Source organism: Marmota marmota, unplaced genomic scaffold, assembly GCF_001458135.2.
Source record: "Marmota marmota marmota unplaced genomic scaffold, marMar, whole genome shotgun sequence".
Lineage (NCBI taxonomy): Eukaryota > Metazoa > Chordata > Mammalia > Rodentia > Sciuridae > Marmota > Marmota marmota.
This window is the reverse complement of record NW_026000174.1, coordinates 33,190,053-33,208,578: the sequence shown is the minus strand read 5'-3', so window position 1 is coordinate 33,208,578 and position 18,526 is coordinate 33,190,053. Positions and strand designations below refer to the sequence as shown.

The 18,526-nt window shown below is 38.3% G+C and overlaps 1 protein-coding gene across 2 annotated transcripts in view; it reads right to left on the bottom strand.

Moving 5' to 3' along the window:
• Nell1 (neural EGFL like 1) overlaps positions 1-18,526 on the bottom strand; it is an 801,023-nt gene that overhangs the window by 657,376 nt on the left and 125,121 nt on the right. For both annotated transcript variants that reach the window (XM_048788493.1, XM_048788492.1), the window contains exon 4: positions 3,148-3,318. In XM_048788493.1, coding sequence (XP_048644450.1) covers positions 3,148-3,318 — 171 coding nt within the window. The remainder of the gene's footprint in view (positions 1-3,147; positions 3,319-18,526) is intronic.

The following is an 18,526-nucleotide window of genomic DNA, read 5'->3' as shown; positions in this document are numbered from 1 at the left end:
CCAAATGAAAAAAAGAAAATCCATTTGTGGTGAATGTGAAAGATCACTGATCTGAATCCCAAGTTTGGCGGATTCTTCCTTTGACTAATGGGACAGTCTGCTAAGGGAGCTGAGAACAGAGGGAGAGAATCAGAGGAAGATCTCATTCTAGGCTTGGTTGGCAACTATTAATATAAAAGGTAGGTAGAGGAAAACCCAAGGCAATGGAGATAACCAGCCTGGCCACCCAGCTGAATGGTTCCTTTTATCTTTCTGGTTTGAGGTAATCTTCTACCTGTATACTGAGATTTTCTAGCTAGGCCCGGGTAAAGAGCTGAATTAAGGAAAAAAGTGTAAGTCTTGGTAGCATAGAAAGTGTTGAACTACTTAAATAGCAATGACTTTTCTTATGACGATTTGTGCAATTAGGTCTGAAAAAGCCATTTCTCAATTTCTAACCTATGTATTAAAAAAATAAAGCAGAAAGTCCTGCCACACTAAAATTCTTCAGAGCAATGGTATTACCTGGAAATCTTGTGTTACTGATTTTAAACGTCTTTATGACATTCTGTAGCACTGACTCCTGGGAAGACTCCCTCCTGTCCTTGTGGCTTTGTCTTCCACAGTGCATGAAGTTTACACACTATGGAGGGGATATGGAGGGGTGGTAAGAATAAAGTTTGAGAGGTAGATCCATGTCCAAAGTTTTGTTTCTATACTTATGTTACTGAAACCTAGTGATTTACATTCTCTGGGCCTTTGTATTTCCAAGTCTATAAAATGGGTCTAATGCAGCTGTCCCATATGGCTGTCCTAAGGAACATTAAGCCTAGTGTGTTACCTAGAGTGTAATAATGTTCAATAAATGTAGGTGCAATGAGTTCCAGCAATAAGATCCCACATTTTTCCACACAACTCCAAGGATCTCCCAAGATCTCACATAAAGAACATGTTATGTCATAAGCCAAAGAGTAAAAATATTAAGAAAATGAATACATAGAATCTCCTCTATCAATTCCACAAATACTGGCTAATCCTAAAGCTAAAGTGCCCCCATCCTTTTCCCACTCTTCTTGAAGAGAGGCTGTGGAATCCATGAAGTATGGACAATGGAAAAAAGGTTAGAGGCAAGGTCAAAGAGGTAAATATGCAAAATAAAAAACAACCACCACCAAAAGGCATATTGTACACTAAAGGTCTAAGCACCTTACATGGAATATTTAACACTCCAATTTGTAAATATGTGCAGTCATATGATCCATAACAACAGGGATATAAATGAATTAGGTGATTGTGTCATTGTATGAACATCATATATGCACTTACACAGACTAAGAAGGCTATGATGTCACTAAGCGATGTATCTAATGAGACCACCATCTTATATGCTGCCTGTTACTAACCAAAACATCATGATGTAGAGCATAATTAGTATTCATAAATAGGTATTCATATTTCATTCCTGTTTCAAATGAAATGGCTAATATGTAAGTAAATTCACCTGCCCAAAGTCTTCGAAGGGACCAAAGAATTTATGGAGGCAAGAAACTCTACCTTAGTAGGGACAGATCCTCTCTCTCCTATTTTTTTTTCTGTTCTTGAAAGAGAACAATGTCAAGACACAATAAAATTTTTGGAGGAAAGAAGCAAAATAATGTATAGCAAGAAAACAGCAGTGTCTCCAGGAATTTTTGGCTGGATATTACTAAAGTAGGAATTTGAGGCCTTTTCCTGGCCTGAGATTTAGGAGGACAAGCAGTGCCCTTCCTCTGCAATCCCACTTGGGCAGCATGTGGATGGCAAATCACTGGGAACAAGAGTGCTATCTACCAGGCCACTTTACTTCTAGAGAATTGAAAGAGTCAATGAGTTCTGAAAGGTAGAAACGGAGAGAGCAGTTAAAGGTTGGCTTCCTCCAGGCTGCCCAGCTCAAGTCTGCAGGGTGAAAAGGAGCCAATGGTTTCTATGGAAACTGTCCAGACACAATACTATAACTAGTCAAAGCCACAATACTTCAGAAGTCTAGAAAGTACCTTAAATAGAGCACATCAAAATGGAGCAAGACACACTTCGATTTCTCAGAGTCTGACACTGGATTGAGCCTGACACCAGATTGCTGCCCTTCCAAGTCTTCTAAAGCAGACTTCAGAAGGAGTGTCAAGCACATTAAAAAAAAATCCACTCATCAGATATGTAGTCTGTCACTGACTGACCTTGGAATACCCTTCCTCTTGATGGGTTCTGGAAGGGAGGCTGTCCCCAGCACTTCTTTACCCTAGGCCCCAGGGAGCAAGCCCTGGGGCTGAACAGTCATTTTAACTTTAATGGCATCATTAATGAGAACCAACAATGCATGCTTGGAATGCAAAAAAATTCTCTGTAATTGGACTGGATTGCTTCCCATAAGGATTTTCAGTGGTTTCTGGAGAGATCAACATTTTTCCCTTAACCATCATTATCTAGCTGTCTAGCCACAAGTGATTGAACAGAAACCAGTGGTCTCCATTCTTCAGCTGTCAGTAAATCTACCTCCAGTGCCAAATAAAACAGCATGTCTGTGTCACTACAACTTTCTATAGAACCCCCCCCAGATCTCACAAATAGTCCTGCCACCCTCTGAAAAGCTGGAAGGTGCATTCCTCTGCAGAGAATGGATGGCATTGATTCCAAAAGATTCAAAGAACAGCCATTTTAAGAAGGTCCCATTTGGAAAAGATATTTAAGCAAAGCTGCACCTGATGAAGTAAAATAGAATTAGCCGCTTCAGTAGCAAAGGCTTCTCAGATTCATTCTGAGGTAGACTGGCTTCTTTGCTCCCAAGTGGAACGAACTCAACAACAATATATCACAGTTAACTGTGATCACAGTTCCATGGAATTTCAGCCAGTGCCGAGAGCACACCAAGGTGCACTTAATATTCCCCAATCTGTAATCAACCTTTTGTACATTTGTTCCTAATCACAGGATACAGTTTCATCTTAATGAACTGTTTTCTTATCATATTACACTTGGTCATTTCAGCACGCCTAACGGCCCATTTGGTAGGTTAAATTACAATTAAGGTCCCTTGGTTTTTGTTTCCTGGCAAGTCTTGGAGGGATTTGATTTTTTTTTCCCCTTTCCATTGCTTGATTTCAAGGGCAAAATCACTAACAATCAAAGACATACCTATTGCAGTCCACATGGAGCAGGAGGTGAGAGGCACTCACTGACAGTGCGACCTTGTGCCACTGCCCGTCCGCCATTCGGTATGGAAGTGCCTCTGTCCTGGGCTTCCCCTTATGTATGTAGTGATATCGAATCTCATCCCTCAGGCCACTGCTCTCCAGTTCAAAATAGCTGTGTAAAGAAACAAAATTTTGTTTTATTTTGGTTCTGAATATCACAGCTATCGCCAATCCCCACCCTTTATTACGAGGTTCCTCAAAATCTAAAATTAGCTAAACACAACACAAAAACCATGACCTGAAATCAATTGTACTATAAGGGACCCAATTCACCTATTGTCTGACAGCCCTTGTGGTGACACCTGGAGCCTCTGAAAAGGAGATCAATTGAGCCACTGTAAGGTAAGAAGCCACAAGCTAATTAGCAAAGCATGGGGCTGTGTCTCTCAAATATATAAAAGCACAGTTCAGAATCTTTCTTCTATTGTCTAAAACAGGCCATTTGGGTCAAAAGAATGTATTGATGTTTATTTTTAGAACTCCCATTTTAATTTTTTCAAGAACTAATGAGAAATAAAAGGCTTGTTGGACATCAGGGATTCAAATAAATTGCAAGAATACAGAGATTATTAAAGTTTTACCCCCCCCCCTTAAACCAAAGGCTACATCTGGACAATTCCTAGAAGATGAGTAGGGGAGAAAAGGTTGAAGCTACTCACATATCAATCACCATTTCAAATTATCCTAGAATGAAATATGCATTTGGATTTTTCTTTCCCAAGATTATCATGTTTTCCAGATCCATGAGACGTCCCTAGTGCCACCACTGTAGATTGCAGCAAGTAACTTTGGGAACACTCCTTCCATACCCCCCAGTGCTGTCACTTTCATGGGGAGCAGAGGATTTTGTCTTCCATGCTTCTCTTCTGAAATGTGTCACTGACATGAGACCTGACCTCACTGGCAGGCATCATACTAGCAGGTCACCCACAAAACCGCATAAAACTGATTTTAAAGATTTAAAAACTGAAATTCAAGGATTAAATAACACACCCAAGACAGGATTTAAACTCATCCAAATGTAACTGTGCACTTTCTAAGCACTTTGCTGCCATCTTAGAGGCAGGCACCAGAGATGCCCTCAAGCAGGAGCAAGATTACTTCAACCAGCACTAACCTCCAGCAACACATTCAGGTGACAATCGAAAAGCTGCTCACTGAGATGGTGACCAGTTTAATCCTGAGATTTAGAAGGACCTGCTGTGTCTCCTCTAATCCACTGAGTTGGCCTGACCTCACCAGCTAGACTGTTTAATCAAAAATACAAAATGCATCTTCCATGAGGACTGAAATGAATATATCATGAAACTCAACCTCTATTATGCATGATTCCCAAATCTCATGTCAGAGAACAAATGCATATTTCTTGCTTATCTTTCACAGGAGATCTTCCCAAGAGAAGTTCAAGGGAAGCGGAGAATCAAGGCTAGCTCTGACCTCTCTTACTTGAAACACAACAAAAAAATCAGGCCTGAACTGAAGAAACTCCTTATATGATAGCAGCCAGCTCCTGGGGCCAGGTATATACTTATTAGCAATAATTAATAAAATACATATTTTATAAGACCAAAAAGGAAGAAATTCCTTAACATTTATTCTAAAGACACTCTCCAATTTCTTTTAAGCAACTAAAACATTAGAAGAGTCAAACAATGCCAGAACTTAAAAGTCAAGGCCTTAGAGATTATCTAGTCATCCACTAATTCATTCAATATGTCTTCCTGAACACCTAGTGAAGAAATTAAAAGGCATTTAAAATACAGATCCCTATCTCACTCGTTTTCAGACTAGTGAAGAAAGAAAAATAAATAAAATGTCCCTCTTTAACCAACAACAAAAAAAAAAAAACACCAAACAAGTAGAAAGCATCCTAAGAGAAGCAAAGTGAAGAGAAGCTACTGCTCATTGAGTGACCACTATGTGCCAGGAATATGTGAAATGCTTTCATAGACATTATCCCATTTCATTTCTTTAATGCAGATATTATTATTATTCTTTTTACAGACAAGCTCACATGTGATCAGAGATACTAGGTGCTTTGCTAAGACCATGTAGCTCCAGTATAGAAAAGAATTGGGATCTTATATTTGAGACCTTACCAAGATTCATACCCTTGTCTTGACCCAAAAGTGACTCCTAAGGGAAGAAACATGACTAAAAGGACTTCAATCAATGACAATGAGAAATGTTCGAAGATCGGCTGATAAAATCATTAAGGAGGAAGGTAAATACATTTAACCAGATTTAATCATTATTCCTGGGGTTATGGCCTCATTGAGCAAGTGCTTAATGTATTATAAAAACATCATTTAAAGATCGCTTTACAAAGCACTGGAGTAAGTGATTACCTGTGGTAATCACAAATATATAGCTATGAGAAAAAAATCTGCCCTAATATTATGCTAGCAAATACTTCTGTCTTAGGCTAATATTTCTGACAGCATCATGTATATATTCAAAAGGTGATATTATCTCAAACAACTTGGAAGAACTTCAATATGATGTATTTTTAAAAATAATATGTTAGATAACTACTGAAACGGCGCCAGGGATTAAAAAAAAAAATACTGGATGGCTAAGTGACATCCAGATAAAATTGCTTCATGAAGTGAATAAGGCAATTTTTCCAGGCAGTAACCCTCTGCTAATAGAGATGTGAGGCTTAGTCCTGATAGCAACTTGGAAGAGATGGTCACTGGCCTGATGGGATTTGACTATTGCCTGGGGGAAGACCCATAATACGTAGTAGAGCTTGTTACCCAAAGTGAAATCAGAGCAATAGCAGCAGCAACAGCATCACCCCTGCAAATTCAGATTATTGGGCCCCACCCAAGCTCTATGAAATCAGAATCTGCATTTCAAAAAGATCCCAGATGATTCATGTGCACATTAAAGTTTAGGAAGCACTGTAGTGGAGTATACCAGGTGCTGCTATACTTCCTGGCCAGCTGGTCACGGTGAGGGCAGCAGAAGTTTGATGCTACAAGCCAGAGACTAGGAGCCATGTAGTGCTGGCAGGAAAAGGAAAGATACTGGAAGTGATCACAAGCAAGTGTCTAGAGAGCAACGTAGCTCTAACAGTTTTACTCTTTAGACTCAAGTGTTGTGGGGTCTTCCTGAGAGTCTGCAGAGGGAGTGAAGGAGGCAGCTCTATGGATGATGAAACCATCAGCCAGGTTTTATGAGCAGCACTTCTCCCCTTAGCCTTGGACCTCAGCCACATGTGCTGTTCCAATGAACTGCTCTGGCTCCCAGGAAAAGCTGCTCGTCTTGCAAATATTTGAAAACAGCAATGATATCCCTATTTTTTTTTCAAGCCTGTTTCCCATGAAGACTAGAAACTCCTCCTGGATAAGGATCCTACCCGATTCCTCTTTCTAGATACTTCCCCATGTTGGTCAATACACTCTAGGCCTGGTCAAATAAATCAATTTTGCACTTAAATACAGCATCCAGGGATAAAGGCACTGGTGCAGATGTGGTCCAAAGCAAAGTACAGTGACATTATCACCTGCTTTGCTCTGGGCTATGTGCGACCATGAATGCCTCCTAATGTTCACACTGACTTTCTCAACAACTAATGCCCCAAGTCCTTTTCGCACAAATGCTATGAACGCAAATCTTCACCTCCTATGTTTCCATGGCTGAGATTTTTTTTTTAAACCAAAGCCTTTGCTTAAGTGCTAGGCAGACCATACTCCAAAATCTGAATAATTCCCCAAAGCCACTCTTGGGTATTAGAAACAATCTTTATGACCTGGAACTGAAGTTAAATTTCATGGGATGATCTGAATTCCATGTTATATTTGGAAGTCAAGTTTGCAACAAAAATTCCAAATAATACGGTACATCAAGCAAGCCCTTTTTTATTAAAATGCTTATCATTTTCCCCAAAATTAATGCCTGTATATCCCATTTTAAGATTTCTCTCTCACACACGCACACGACTGTAAGGGTAGACAAACACAAGATGTTAAACTGGTTGCTGGGTGAATGTGTTGTTTCTGTATTCAGGGATTGAAAATTATAAAAGTTAATTTTAGATGATAACCAGCACTAATTCATTAGCAAAGGTCAGAAGTTTCTTAGAACAGACTTTTTTTCCTAGGTATTCGACGAGGATATATATTATCTTTCTAGAAAAATACATCATATTCCAAAGAGCCCCAGAGTTAGTGCTGTACCTACTGACATTCCAACTGTGTCCTCTTTGTAGCCCTGAAAAAGCTATTGTTTTGTGGGAATCTGGTTGAGAAGTCAAGGCCAGGTGAACTTAGGAAATAAGGCCACACTCCTATTCATGCTTTACTTTTGTTGGGATTCCCAGGGAGAAAAACCAAGCAGGACTCTAGCTACTTGCTATAAAGGGAACCAAGTACACTACAGGTGTAGAGAGAGCACCAGGGTGGACCAGTTTCCTAAATCCTGAAAAATCCCAAAGATAATGAAAAAATTAGTTTCCCAGCATTGTGTTTACAATTTTATAGGACCTCAATAAAAGTTAACTCTGCTTCTAAGAATGATAATGGTATTAGTGATAACAAAAACAATATATCGAACATTAGTTATATAACAATAGATAATTCTTTCTGAATTCTTATCACTCTCAGGAGGACTGCCTTTAGAGCTTCATATTTCACATCAAAACCATCCCCACAACAAGCCTGTTATTTGCTGTAACAAATGCTCTTGTTGCATTAACTATGGGCAGGGCACTGTTCTACAAATGCTTATTCATTTAACCCTCAAAATAAACTTAAAATTACCAACTATTATCATCCACATTTTGTGGAGGATGGAAGTTAGAGAGGTTTAATAACTTGCTCAAGACAACACAGATAGAGATGAGCATCCCTGGGATTTAAACCAGAAAAGTCTGGCCCTAGGTTCTTGCTTTATATAGCAATCCAAGTCCATACTTTAACCATCACCTCGTTTTTTTATCTATATATGACAGCAGAATGCATTATAATTCTTATTACATATATAGAGCACAATTTTTCATATCTCAGGTTTTATACATAGTATATTCACACCAATTCATGTCTTCATACCTGTACTTTAGATAATAATGAACATCACATTCCACAATCATTAATTACCCCATGCCCCCTCCCCTTCTCCTCCAACCCCTCTGCCCATCACCTCATTTTACAGATAAGAAATTAAACATTTGAAGATCATACAGCTATAGATGGCAGAAGTTTGATTTACACCCAGGTCTGATAAACAACAAAGTGGGCGCTCCCAATGCTGGCATTCCACAACTTTCTACTGTATCCAATGGTTCATTATAGTTGTACATAATGGTGGGATTGGTTGTTACATATGCATACATGCACATAATATAACAATATAATTTGGCCAATATCACTCTACAGTATATCCCCTTATCCTCCCCTCCTTCCTCCATCTGGTCCCTTTTCTCTACTGATCTTCCTCCGATTTTCATGAGATTCCCCCTGCATCTTTCTTTTCCTTTTTCCTCTTTAGCTTTCACATGGGATAAAATGTGACCCTTGACTTTCTGAGTTTGGCTGATTTCATTAACATAATCCTCTCAAGTTCCATCCATTTTTTAGCAAAGGACAATTTCATCTTCTTCATGGTTGAATAAAACTTCATAATAGCATGCGCGCACAAACACACAACATTTTCTTTATCCATTCATCCACTGACAGACACCTTATCTGGTTCCACACTTTGGCTATTGTGAGTTGTGCTGCTACAAACATGGGTATATGTGGATCATTATAGTATGCAGACTTTAATTCAGAAGGATAAATACCTAACAGTAGTATAGCTGGGTTATATGGTAGAAAGCACTTTAAATGTATTATCTCTAATTCTGCCAACAATATTACATGATAGTTTTATTTACATTAGAGGTTTGAAAACTGAGACACAAAATGATAAAGTATCTTGCCTGAAGTCACGGAATCCTAAGATTCAAATCCAGTTCTGCTTAATTCTAGGACCCGTGTTCTTTACATCACACTGTGCTCCTTCCTCTCTGGGACGGAGGTACAATCATGTCAGGATCAGACAGGGCAAGAGTTCCAGTGTACTCAGGCAGCCCCCATCATGAACCCCTTGATGCCCTGTGCTACCAAGTCATCCTGCAGAGTCAGGTGCCAGCCCATTTCCTAAGCTCTCACCATCACCCAGGAGAAAAATGTCACCCCTGTTTCTGCTAAAGCTCTTGTCTACTCTTTGCCCAATACTGGGATAATAAAAAGAAAATCCAAACATACCAGGAAGGTATCTTGTGTCCTCACTTGGGCTGGGGTTCTCAAGTACTGTAAGTACTTAAAAAAGAGATGGTGGAACGGTTTTTAAGTGATCAGTAATGCAAATACCACTGGCCTGGGTGTACTGAGACTTGACATGCAATCTAAACCACTACAGACAAATTAAGGAAATTTGGGCAGATCATGTTCCTGCCTTTCTGTGCCTCAGTTTCTCCCATCTGTCCAGTGAAGTGATTGACTCCGATTCACAGAGCCCTAGGATTCCTTGGAAGGCCTTTAGCATGTAGGGCAGCAGGAAAAGACAGGACTACAACCTCCCTTAATCAGAGAAGCTTTACTTTCATTTGTTACATAAATTGGAATTTCCCCCAAATGATTTCACTTGAGTAAGAGATTTACTTCCAAAAATAGTTTTAAATGACTAAATTTATTTGAGTCTTTGAGGTCCAGCTCAAGTCTAAATTCCTATAATTCATGGTCTACTTTGCAAATTGATAAACCTGAAAAGAAAATGAATAATTGACCCTTAGTTTTGTTTAACCCTTGACATTTTGTCAATATGCCTACTCCAGGCTCCTTAGCAGCTTGTAGGAGGGAGGACAGGAAATGGCAGATGTAGCAGATATAGCCAATATCCATACCCTGCCCTTCTGCCTAGCACATACTATACCATATTTCCTGTCCTCTTGAATCTAGGAGGGACCCTATGACTAGCTGTAACCACCAAAACATAGGCAGAGATGATATGCATCATGTCCAGGCCAAGACACTTAAGAGAAGGTGTTCTTATAGGTGGCCTTTGTACAGGGTCCAATGGAGGAGTCAGAGGCCTTGATGGGTGATGGTACCATTAGATGAAATGAGTCTGGGTCCATAAATGACTGCATGATCCATAAATCCCATTCTTCATACAGACTAAAACTGAGCTGGGTTGTAAACAAAAATGAACTTTTACTGATAATAATAAACATACTTAGAAGTTTCTAAACTACCTTGACTCATTAGAGAGAGGTACAGGAACATGAAAACTAAAAAGAAAGGCAGAAAACTGAGACGTAACCATGGACACAAAGCTATTGCTAGGCTATAAATAGAAAGAAAGTCAGGAGGCATGAAGACAGTCACCTCCTATATGACGGAGAACCCGCATTCCATGCCTAATACTGTGCGAGAAATTGTTTTCCAAAGACAGCCACAGCTATATCTCCCATCTTCCATGCTCTTCTACCAAGAGATCCTGACATTCCTATAATTGAAAGGTGGGCACTCTCTCCCCTCCGCTAGAATCTAGGTGACTCTGTCCACAGGTAGGCAACAAATGCATAAATGCAGTTTCTCTCTTATTTACCCAAACTGTTGTGCTTGAAGCCCTGAATCACCCTGTAAGAAGTCCAACCATCCTGAGGCCACCATACAGTGAGGAAGCCCTGTCTACACCAGAAAGGTAACATGTGGGTACTCTAGTTGACCATCCCATCTGGGGTCCCAGCCAATGGCCATTATAAGCAAGTAGCAATGTGAGTGAAAACAGCTCCAGATGGCTTCCCCTGCTGTCCACGCTTCCCAGATGAAGCCACAGATATTGTAGAACAGAGATGAGCCACCTCCTCTGGGCTCTGTCCAAATTTCTGACCTACAGAATCTGAGTGTAACAAGTTTGGGGTCAGTTTTTTGCACATTAACAGAAATTGGAACACTCTAGCTTTAGGTATACAGATTTTGACCTTTAAAAATTGAGACTTATAATTTATGTATGTCTTTACTAAATGCCTGGGGTCACTGGCCAGATCATCAAATCTCAAAGTGACAGCTTGTAAGTAAGCTCACAGATTTATAACTACACAGGTCAAGTCTAAACAAATGGAAGAAAATGGGTAGTTATAAATTAGTTCATTGTTAGTGCATAGAAATACTACTGATTTTTGTGAGTTGATTACTGTATTCACTTATTAGTTCTAACAGGGTTTTGGTGGAGCTTGTACCACTTTTATATAAGATCATATGATCAGCAAATAGTAACAGCCCTAAAAATTTTGTCATTTCAACAGCATGGATGGAATTGGAGAATATTATGCTAGTGAAAAAGTCAAGACACAGAAGGTAAATACTGCACATTCTTACCTATACGTGTAATTAAAAAATAATTGAACTCACAGAAGTAGAAAGAATGGTGTTTACAGAAGGTAGGAGTCAAGGAACCTGAGGGAGATGATGGTAAAAGGGTATAAAATCTCAGATAAAATAACTTCTTTTTTTTTTAGTTCTAGTGTAGACCATGGAGAATCAACTCAACAATAAGAATACTGTACATTTCAAAATTGCTAAGAGTAAATGTCAAAAGTTTACACCACAAAAATGTTAAGAATCTGAGATGATGGGTATATTAATTATTCTATAACTGTATTCATTAGTCATAACATCACTTCATGCCCCATAAATTTATATAATTATACATTTCCAGTTTCCAATTTAAAAAGTAAATTATTGATAGCTAAAACATAGGCCAGGTGTGATGGTGCATGTCTATAATCTCAACTGCTCAGAAGGCTGGTGCAGAAGGATCATAAATTCAAGGTCAACCTGGGCAACTTAAACCAGGTCTCAAAAGTTTTTTTTTTTTAATTTAATGTAATTTATGAAAGGGCTAGGGATATAGCTCAATGGTAAAACACTGCTGGGTTCAATTTCTAGTACTAAAATATAAATAAAAATTAAAAACTAAAAAAACCTTTAAAAATGGTATTCAACCCCAAAATGTAACTTAATATCGATAAACCAGCAAGATTTTCAGCAGCTATTCAACAAATTTGATATACTTCTCATTATCCACAATTCTTCATGTATCAGTCCTCATATCCCAGCAAGACAAGGATCTGGGCTCTTGTCTTTCAATCTACAGTGCTATTTGACAAAGTTAAAGAAAAGTCCTAACTGATCCTGAAAAACATCTAATACCCCCAACTTTTCATGTCTTTATTCAGGACCATGTAGTATAGAGAAAAGGGAATAATCCATAGAAATAAAGGGCTCCAGAGCCCAACCAATCTCTGTCCAACCCCTGCCTCTGCCTTTTTAGTCCAGGTGTTTATGGGGGTGACACACTTCATTTCCTTCCCTCCTTTCTTCTTTTACTAGAAAACAAAACATCTACTTCACAGTTCTTTATCTTAACAGAGCATTTGTAAATCACCTTATGAAGGGCTAATGGCCAGTACTGATTATGATTTCCCTTTCTGATCCCTTTCTGCCTCCATGGAAATAAACAGCCTCAGAGAGGTATGGTGCTGCTCAAAGTGTAAATACTGCCTGGCTTTTCTCACAAGGAAGTATGTGTCTGCCTTCTCCTTTCATTTGTTTAGACTTGACCTGATGTTATTTGTATTGTAAAGTTACATATTAGTTCTGTGCTCAATACTCTCAGCAAACATCTAGCAAAAGATTAATAGTGACAGCAATTACAAAACCTCTTTTATTGAAAATAAGACATTCACTGTTAAATGAAATGTAAAATAAAGCTCTATATCATTTCAAAACAGCTCTATTGCAGTCTTCAAAATCCACATGGTATTAGGCCCTGCTGTTCTGACTAAAGCAAGGGCTGGCTTCTTAATTCCCAGAAACTGAGGACCAGGAAAAAAAAGACATGGAACCTTAGGAAAGTCAAGATAAAAAAAATTAAAATTGGAAGAAGAAATTTAAAATGAAAGCAATGATACAATTTACAGGGACAAAGATAGAAGGGATAGTTTTTTTAAATGTTTTATTAGTGCATTATAATTATACACAATAGCCAGGTTCACTTTTATAATTGCATACAAGAAAACTTGTTCCATTTCAGGTAGACTGTTTTTGAATGCCAAAGCCTACAAATAAAACTAAATAAAAATATTTATTATCAAACAAGTCCAAGGCATAGAGCCTAGAACTGCACAACTGCATCTCATCTTAAGCCTGAAGTACAGCTTTGGACCTCCAGGAACTCAAAATTAAGATGTGCACAAATATCAAGAAATAGGAATGAGGGCTGGTGATGTAGCTCACTTTATCACTATAAAGTGCTTGCCTAGCATGTAGAAGGCTCTGGGTTCAATACTTAGTACTGAAAAGAAAGAGAGAGGTGTTGGGGAGGGGTGGGGGGGTTATTGGAGAAGGAAGGAGTAAAATAGTAGCAACATTGTTGTTATAGTTAAAGATATAGTAATGGCCAACACATGTATAGCACTTTCTCCACAACTGTTACTAAAGGCTTACGGAGAATATTATTGTTCTAAAACAAGAAATATAATCTTCAATTTTTAAATTTTTATTAAATTTTTATGTTCAGAATAAATTCATCTATTTCAAAAACAAATAAATTAGTATATCTATGAAAGTACTCAGTGAAAATTTCTCTCCCATCCTACACCAATCTTCCTAGTACTCAATGCCCCTCAGAGGCAACCACAGGTGCCTTGGGTTTTCTTCCAAAGTTTCTTTTTTTAAAATTTATTTATTTACTCTAATTTGTTTTACATGATAGCAGAATGCATTTCAATTCATAATACACATATAGAGTACAATTTTTCATGTCTCTGGTTGCTCACAAAGGACAGTCACTCAATTCGTGTCTTCATACATGTACTTAGGGTAGTGATGCTCATCTCATTCCATCATATTTCCTACCCTCACGACCCCTCCCCTTCCCCTTTGCCCTATCCAAAGTTCCTCCAATCCTCCCATGCACCCGCGCCAATCCCCATTTTGGATCAGCATCCACATATCAGAGAAAACATTCGGCATTTGTTTTTTTAGGATTGGTTTAGTTCACTTAGCAATATATTCTCCAACTCCATCCATTTAACTGCAAATGCCATGATTTTATTCTCTTCTAATGCTGAGTAATAATCTGTTGTGTATCTAGATCACATTCTTTATCCATTCATCTATTAAAGGGAATCCAGGTTGGTTCCACAATTTAGCTAATGTGAACTATGCTGCTATAAATATTGATGTGGCTGCATCATGTAGTATGCTATTTTTAAGTCCTTTGGGTATAAACTGAGAAGTGGATAGCTGGGTCAAATTGTGGTTCCATTCCAAGTTTTCTAAGGAATCTCCATACTGCTTTCCATATCACCAATTTGCAATCCCACCAGCAATGTAAGAGTCTGTCTTTTCCCCCACATCCTCGCCAACACTTGTTTGTATTCTTGATAACTGCCATTCTGACTGGAGTGAGATGAAATCTTAGAGTACTTTTGATTTGCATTTCTCTAACTGCTAGAGATGTTGAACATTTTTTTTCATATATTTGCTAATTGATTATATATCCTCTTCTGAGAAGTGTCTGTTCAGATCCTTGGCCCATTTATTGATTGGGTTGTTTTGTTGTTGTTGTTGTTTTGGTGTTAAGTTTTTTTAGTTCTTTGTATACCCTAGAGATTGGTGCTCTATCTGATGTGCATGTGATAAAAATTTGCTCCCATTCTGTAGGCTCTCTATTCACCTCACTGATTGTTTCTTTTGCTGAGAATAAGCTTTTTAGTTTGAATGCATCCCATTTATTGATTCTTGATTTTATTTCTTGTGCCATGAAAGTCTTATTAAAGAAGTTGGGGCCTAATCCAACATGATGAAGATTTGGGCCTACTTTTTCTTCCATTAGGCACAGGGTCTCTAGTTTAATTCCTAGATCCTTGATCCACTTTGAATTGAGTTTTGTGCATGGTGAGAGATGGGGGCTTAATTTAATTGTCAAAGTTTTCTTTTTAGTCTTTCAAAATATCTTCAGATTTGCAGAAAAAATTACAAATATAATACAGAGTCCTACATACCCCTCACCCAGTTTTCCCTGTTATTAACATCTCACACTAGTATGGTACATTATTATTAATAAACCAACATAAATTTATTATTAACTAAAGTTCATACTTCATCCAAATTTCCTTATTTTTATCTTGTATCCTTTTTCTATTCCACATTCTGATGTAGGATGTTACATTAGATTTAATCAGCAAGTCTCCTTAGGGTCCTTGGGCTATGCCAGTTCAGACTTACTAGTTTCTTACGACCTTGACAGTTTTGAAGAACACTGGTCAGGCAGTTCATAGAATTCTCCACAGTGGGAATCTGTATAATACTTTTCACTTGAGTTGTGAGTTTGGGAAGGAAGAGCACAAAGTCAATCCTCATTATCATATCAAGAATGCATACCAGCTAGTGATGTCACTGTTGATGTTACTCTTAGTATGTGATGTCACTGTTGATGTTACTCTTGGTGTCAACCTACCTAAATGATGCTTTGTCTGTCTGGTTTCTCCACTGTAAAGTTGCTCCTCTCCTCTCCCATTTCCATACCCAACTCTTTGGAAGGAAGTCATTGTCTGCCTCTCATACTTAAGGAGTAGATAGTTATGTTCCACCACTTTGAAACCCTTCTCTTAGGAGACTTTTATATTTCCTTATTTGTTTATTTATTCATTCATTCAAACATTTATTTATATCAGTGTGGACTCCTGGGTCATAATTTTGTACTTTAAGTTATAATCTAATTATCATGTTTGTTTGTTTGTTATATTGCTCAAATTGTTCTAGTCCTAGAACTCAGAGTTTTTCACTTGGTTACTTTGACATTCCCATTGCAGTAGGGCTCTTTTTACTTCATCTAGTTTTGTTCTGAGCATTTCCTTACTTGCTGGCACAACAAAATACTCAAGGTTCACCTTATATACTTCTTGACCCAGTTCTAAAATCAAACACTTCTCCAAGATACCCAGTTCCTTTTATTGGAGAATGGTATTAGAAATCAAAATCTGGGCATTAGGTATGCTCACTGATATTGGGGTATTATTGCTTTCAGACCCTCACAGAGGAATACAGCAAGGAAATATATGTGTATGTGTATAATATCCACTATACACAAACACACACACCATTATAAATGTTTCTATACATATTTATATGTCTCTAAATTAAGACAAATATTCTGATATTTTAAATCCAAATCCATCACCACATGTGTTATGCTACACTCTGTTCCATACTTACCTATAATCTCACAATCCATCATCCTTTTTTAAATTTTTTAAAATTGTTGATAGACCTCTTTTTTATTTATTTATGTGGTGCTGAGAATTGAACCCAGTGCCTCTCACATGCTAGGCAAGTGCACTACCGCTGAGCCATAGCCCCAGCCCTCCATCATCCTTTTAATTATTCACTTTCAATAGCTTTAAAATTGTTAGCCCATATCCTCATGTAATCAACTAGAGTGAAATGTCTATATATAGTTACATTTGCCTAAAGTCTTAGAGACTCCATTTATTTCCAAAGTTACAGAAGTCACAACCTTATTCCCCAACCCTCTTTGTAGAAGTGGTTCTACACATTTGTGATACTTATTAGCTAGTTCTGTTACATTCTGCTTTTCAACCTGGGATCTCCTGACCTCCAAAATGGCTTTTTGGAATATGCATACATTAAGGTTCACTCTTTGTGGGTTTTGAAAAATGCATAATGTCATAGGTCCACCATTACAGAATCATATTCAGTAGTTCCACTGCCTAAAAATTCTTCGGTTCTTTACCTATTTAACCCTCCCCTAGTCTTTAAAGCCCTGAGAATCACTGATCTCTTTATCATCTTGCCTTTTTCCAGAATATCATATAAATAGAATCATACAGTATATAGTTCTTTTAGACTGGATTCTTTCATTTAGTAAAAAGCATTTAATATTCATTCATGTAGCAGTTTGGGAGAGGGACAAGGGAAGGGAAAGGGAAGATACTAGGGAATTAGATTTAACAAATTATTTGCATGTATAAATATGGAATAACAAATCCATTATATTATTATAATGAACCAATACATTTTTTAAAAAATATCTTTTGTTCTAAAAAAAAAAGATTCATCCATTTCATCCATGTCTTTGTATTTTTTCGGGAGAGGGCAGTACCAGGGACTGAACCTAGGGGCTCTTAACCACAAAGCCAAATCCCCAGCCTGTTTATTATTTTTATCTTTTTAAATTTTGTGACAGGGTACTCATTAAGTTGCAGAGGCTGCCCTTGAACTTGCAATCCTCCTACCTCAGACTCCTGAGTCACTGGGATTACTAGTTTCTTATGACCTTGACAGTTTTGAAGAACACTGGTCAGGCAGTTCATAGAATTCTGCATATAAATGTGCCACCACACCAGGTGTCTTTGCATATTTTGATAATCCATTTCTTTTTTTATTGCTGAATATTACTCCATTGCACTTATATACCATGCTTTATAAATCCACTAGCCTACTGAATAATACCTTGATTGGTTCCTGTTTTGAGTGGTTATTAATAAAGCAGCTAAAAAAAACATTTAGTATAAATTTTGTGTAAAAATTAATTTTCAAAGCAACTGAGTAAACACCTAGGAGTATAATTGTGGGATTTTATGGGCAGACTGTTTAACTTGCTAAGAAACTGCCCAATGTCTTCCAAAGTGGCTATATTATATTACTTTCCCATCACCAATGAGTATAAGTTTCTTTCGCTATTTATTTCCATTAGCAATTGGTATTGTCAGGTATTTTAAATTTTAGCCATTTTAATTGGTGTGTGAGGGGAAGGAAGATGGCGGCGAGGGGAGTGCATTACCCCCATGTGCTGATTCACTGTGTGGGAGGATGACAAGTCAGGACGGCTAAAGGATATCTTGTTAGGAATTTCCAGCAATAGTGGGGTGCTCCAGAACCTGGAGGAAGGATTTCCATCGCACGAGGATCGGCTATGGGGACTCAAACTCGAGAGGTTTGTCGCACGGAGGTTAACACTGCTTATTCAGCAAATCGTCCCGCGGCTAGAGTCTGCAGCGCGCGCTGGGATAGAGACGCAGGGTTACAGCGCTGCAGTTTCTGCCAGCCGCGCAAGCACCGTACTCAGGGCTGAATTCTGGGTTCGAGACGGGGGAAGGAAGCGGTCCATCTCGGTTCTCCACACCGGTCAGACCACAGAGGAGGCCAGCAGCCACCATGTTGGTAAACTGAAGTCACCTTCCCTGTTTTCGACTGACCGCAGCTCATTCAGCCATAGATCAGGTAATTTCAGGCTGC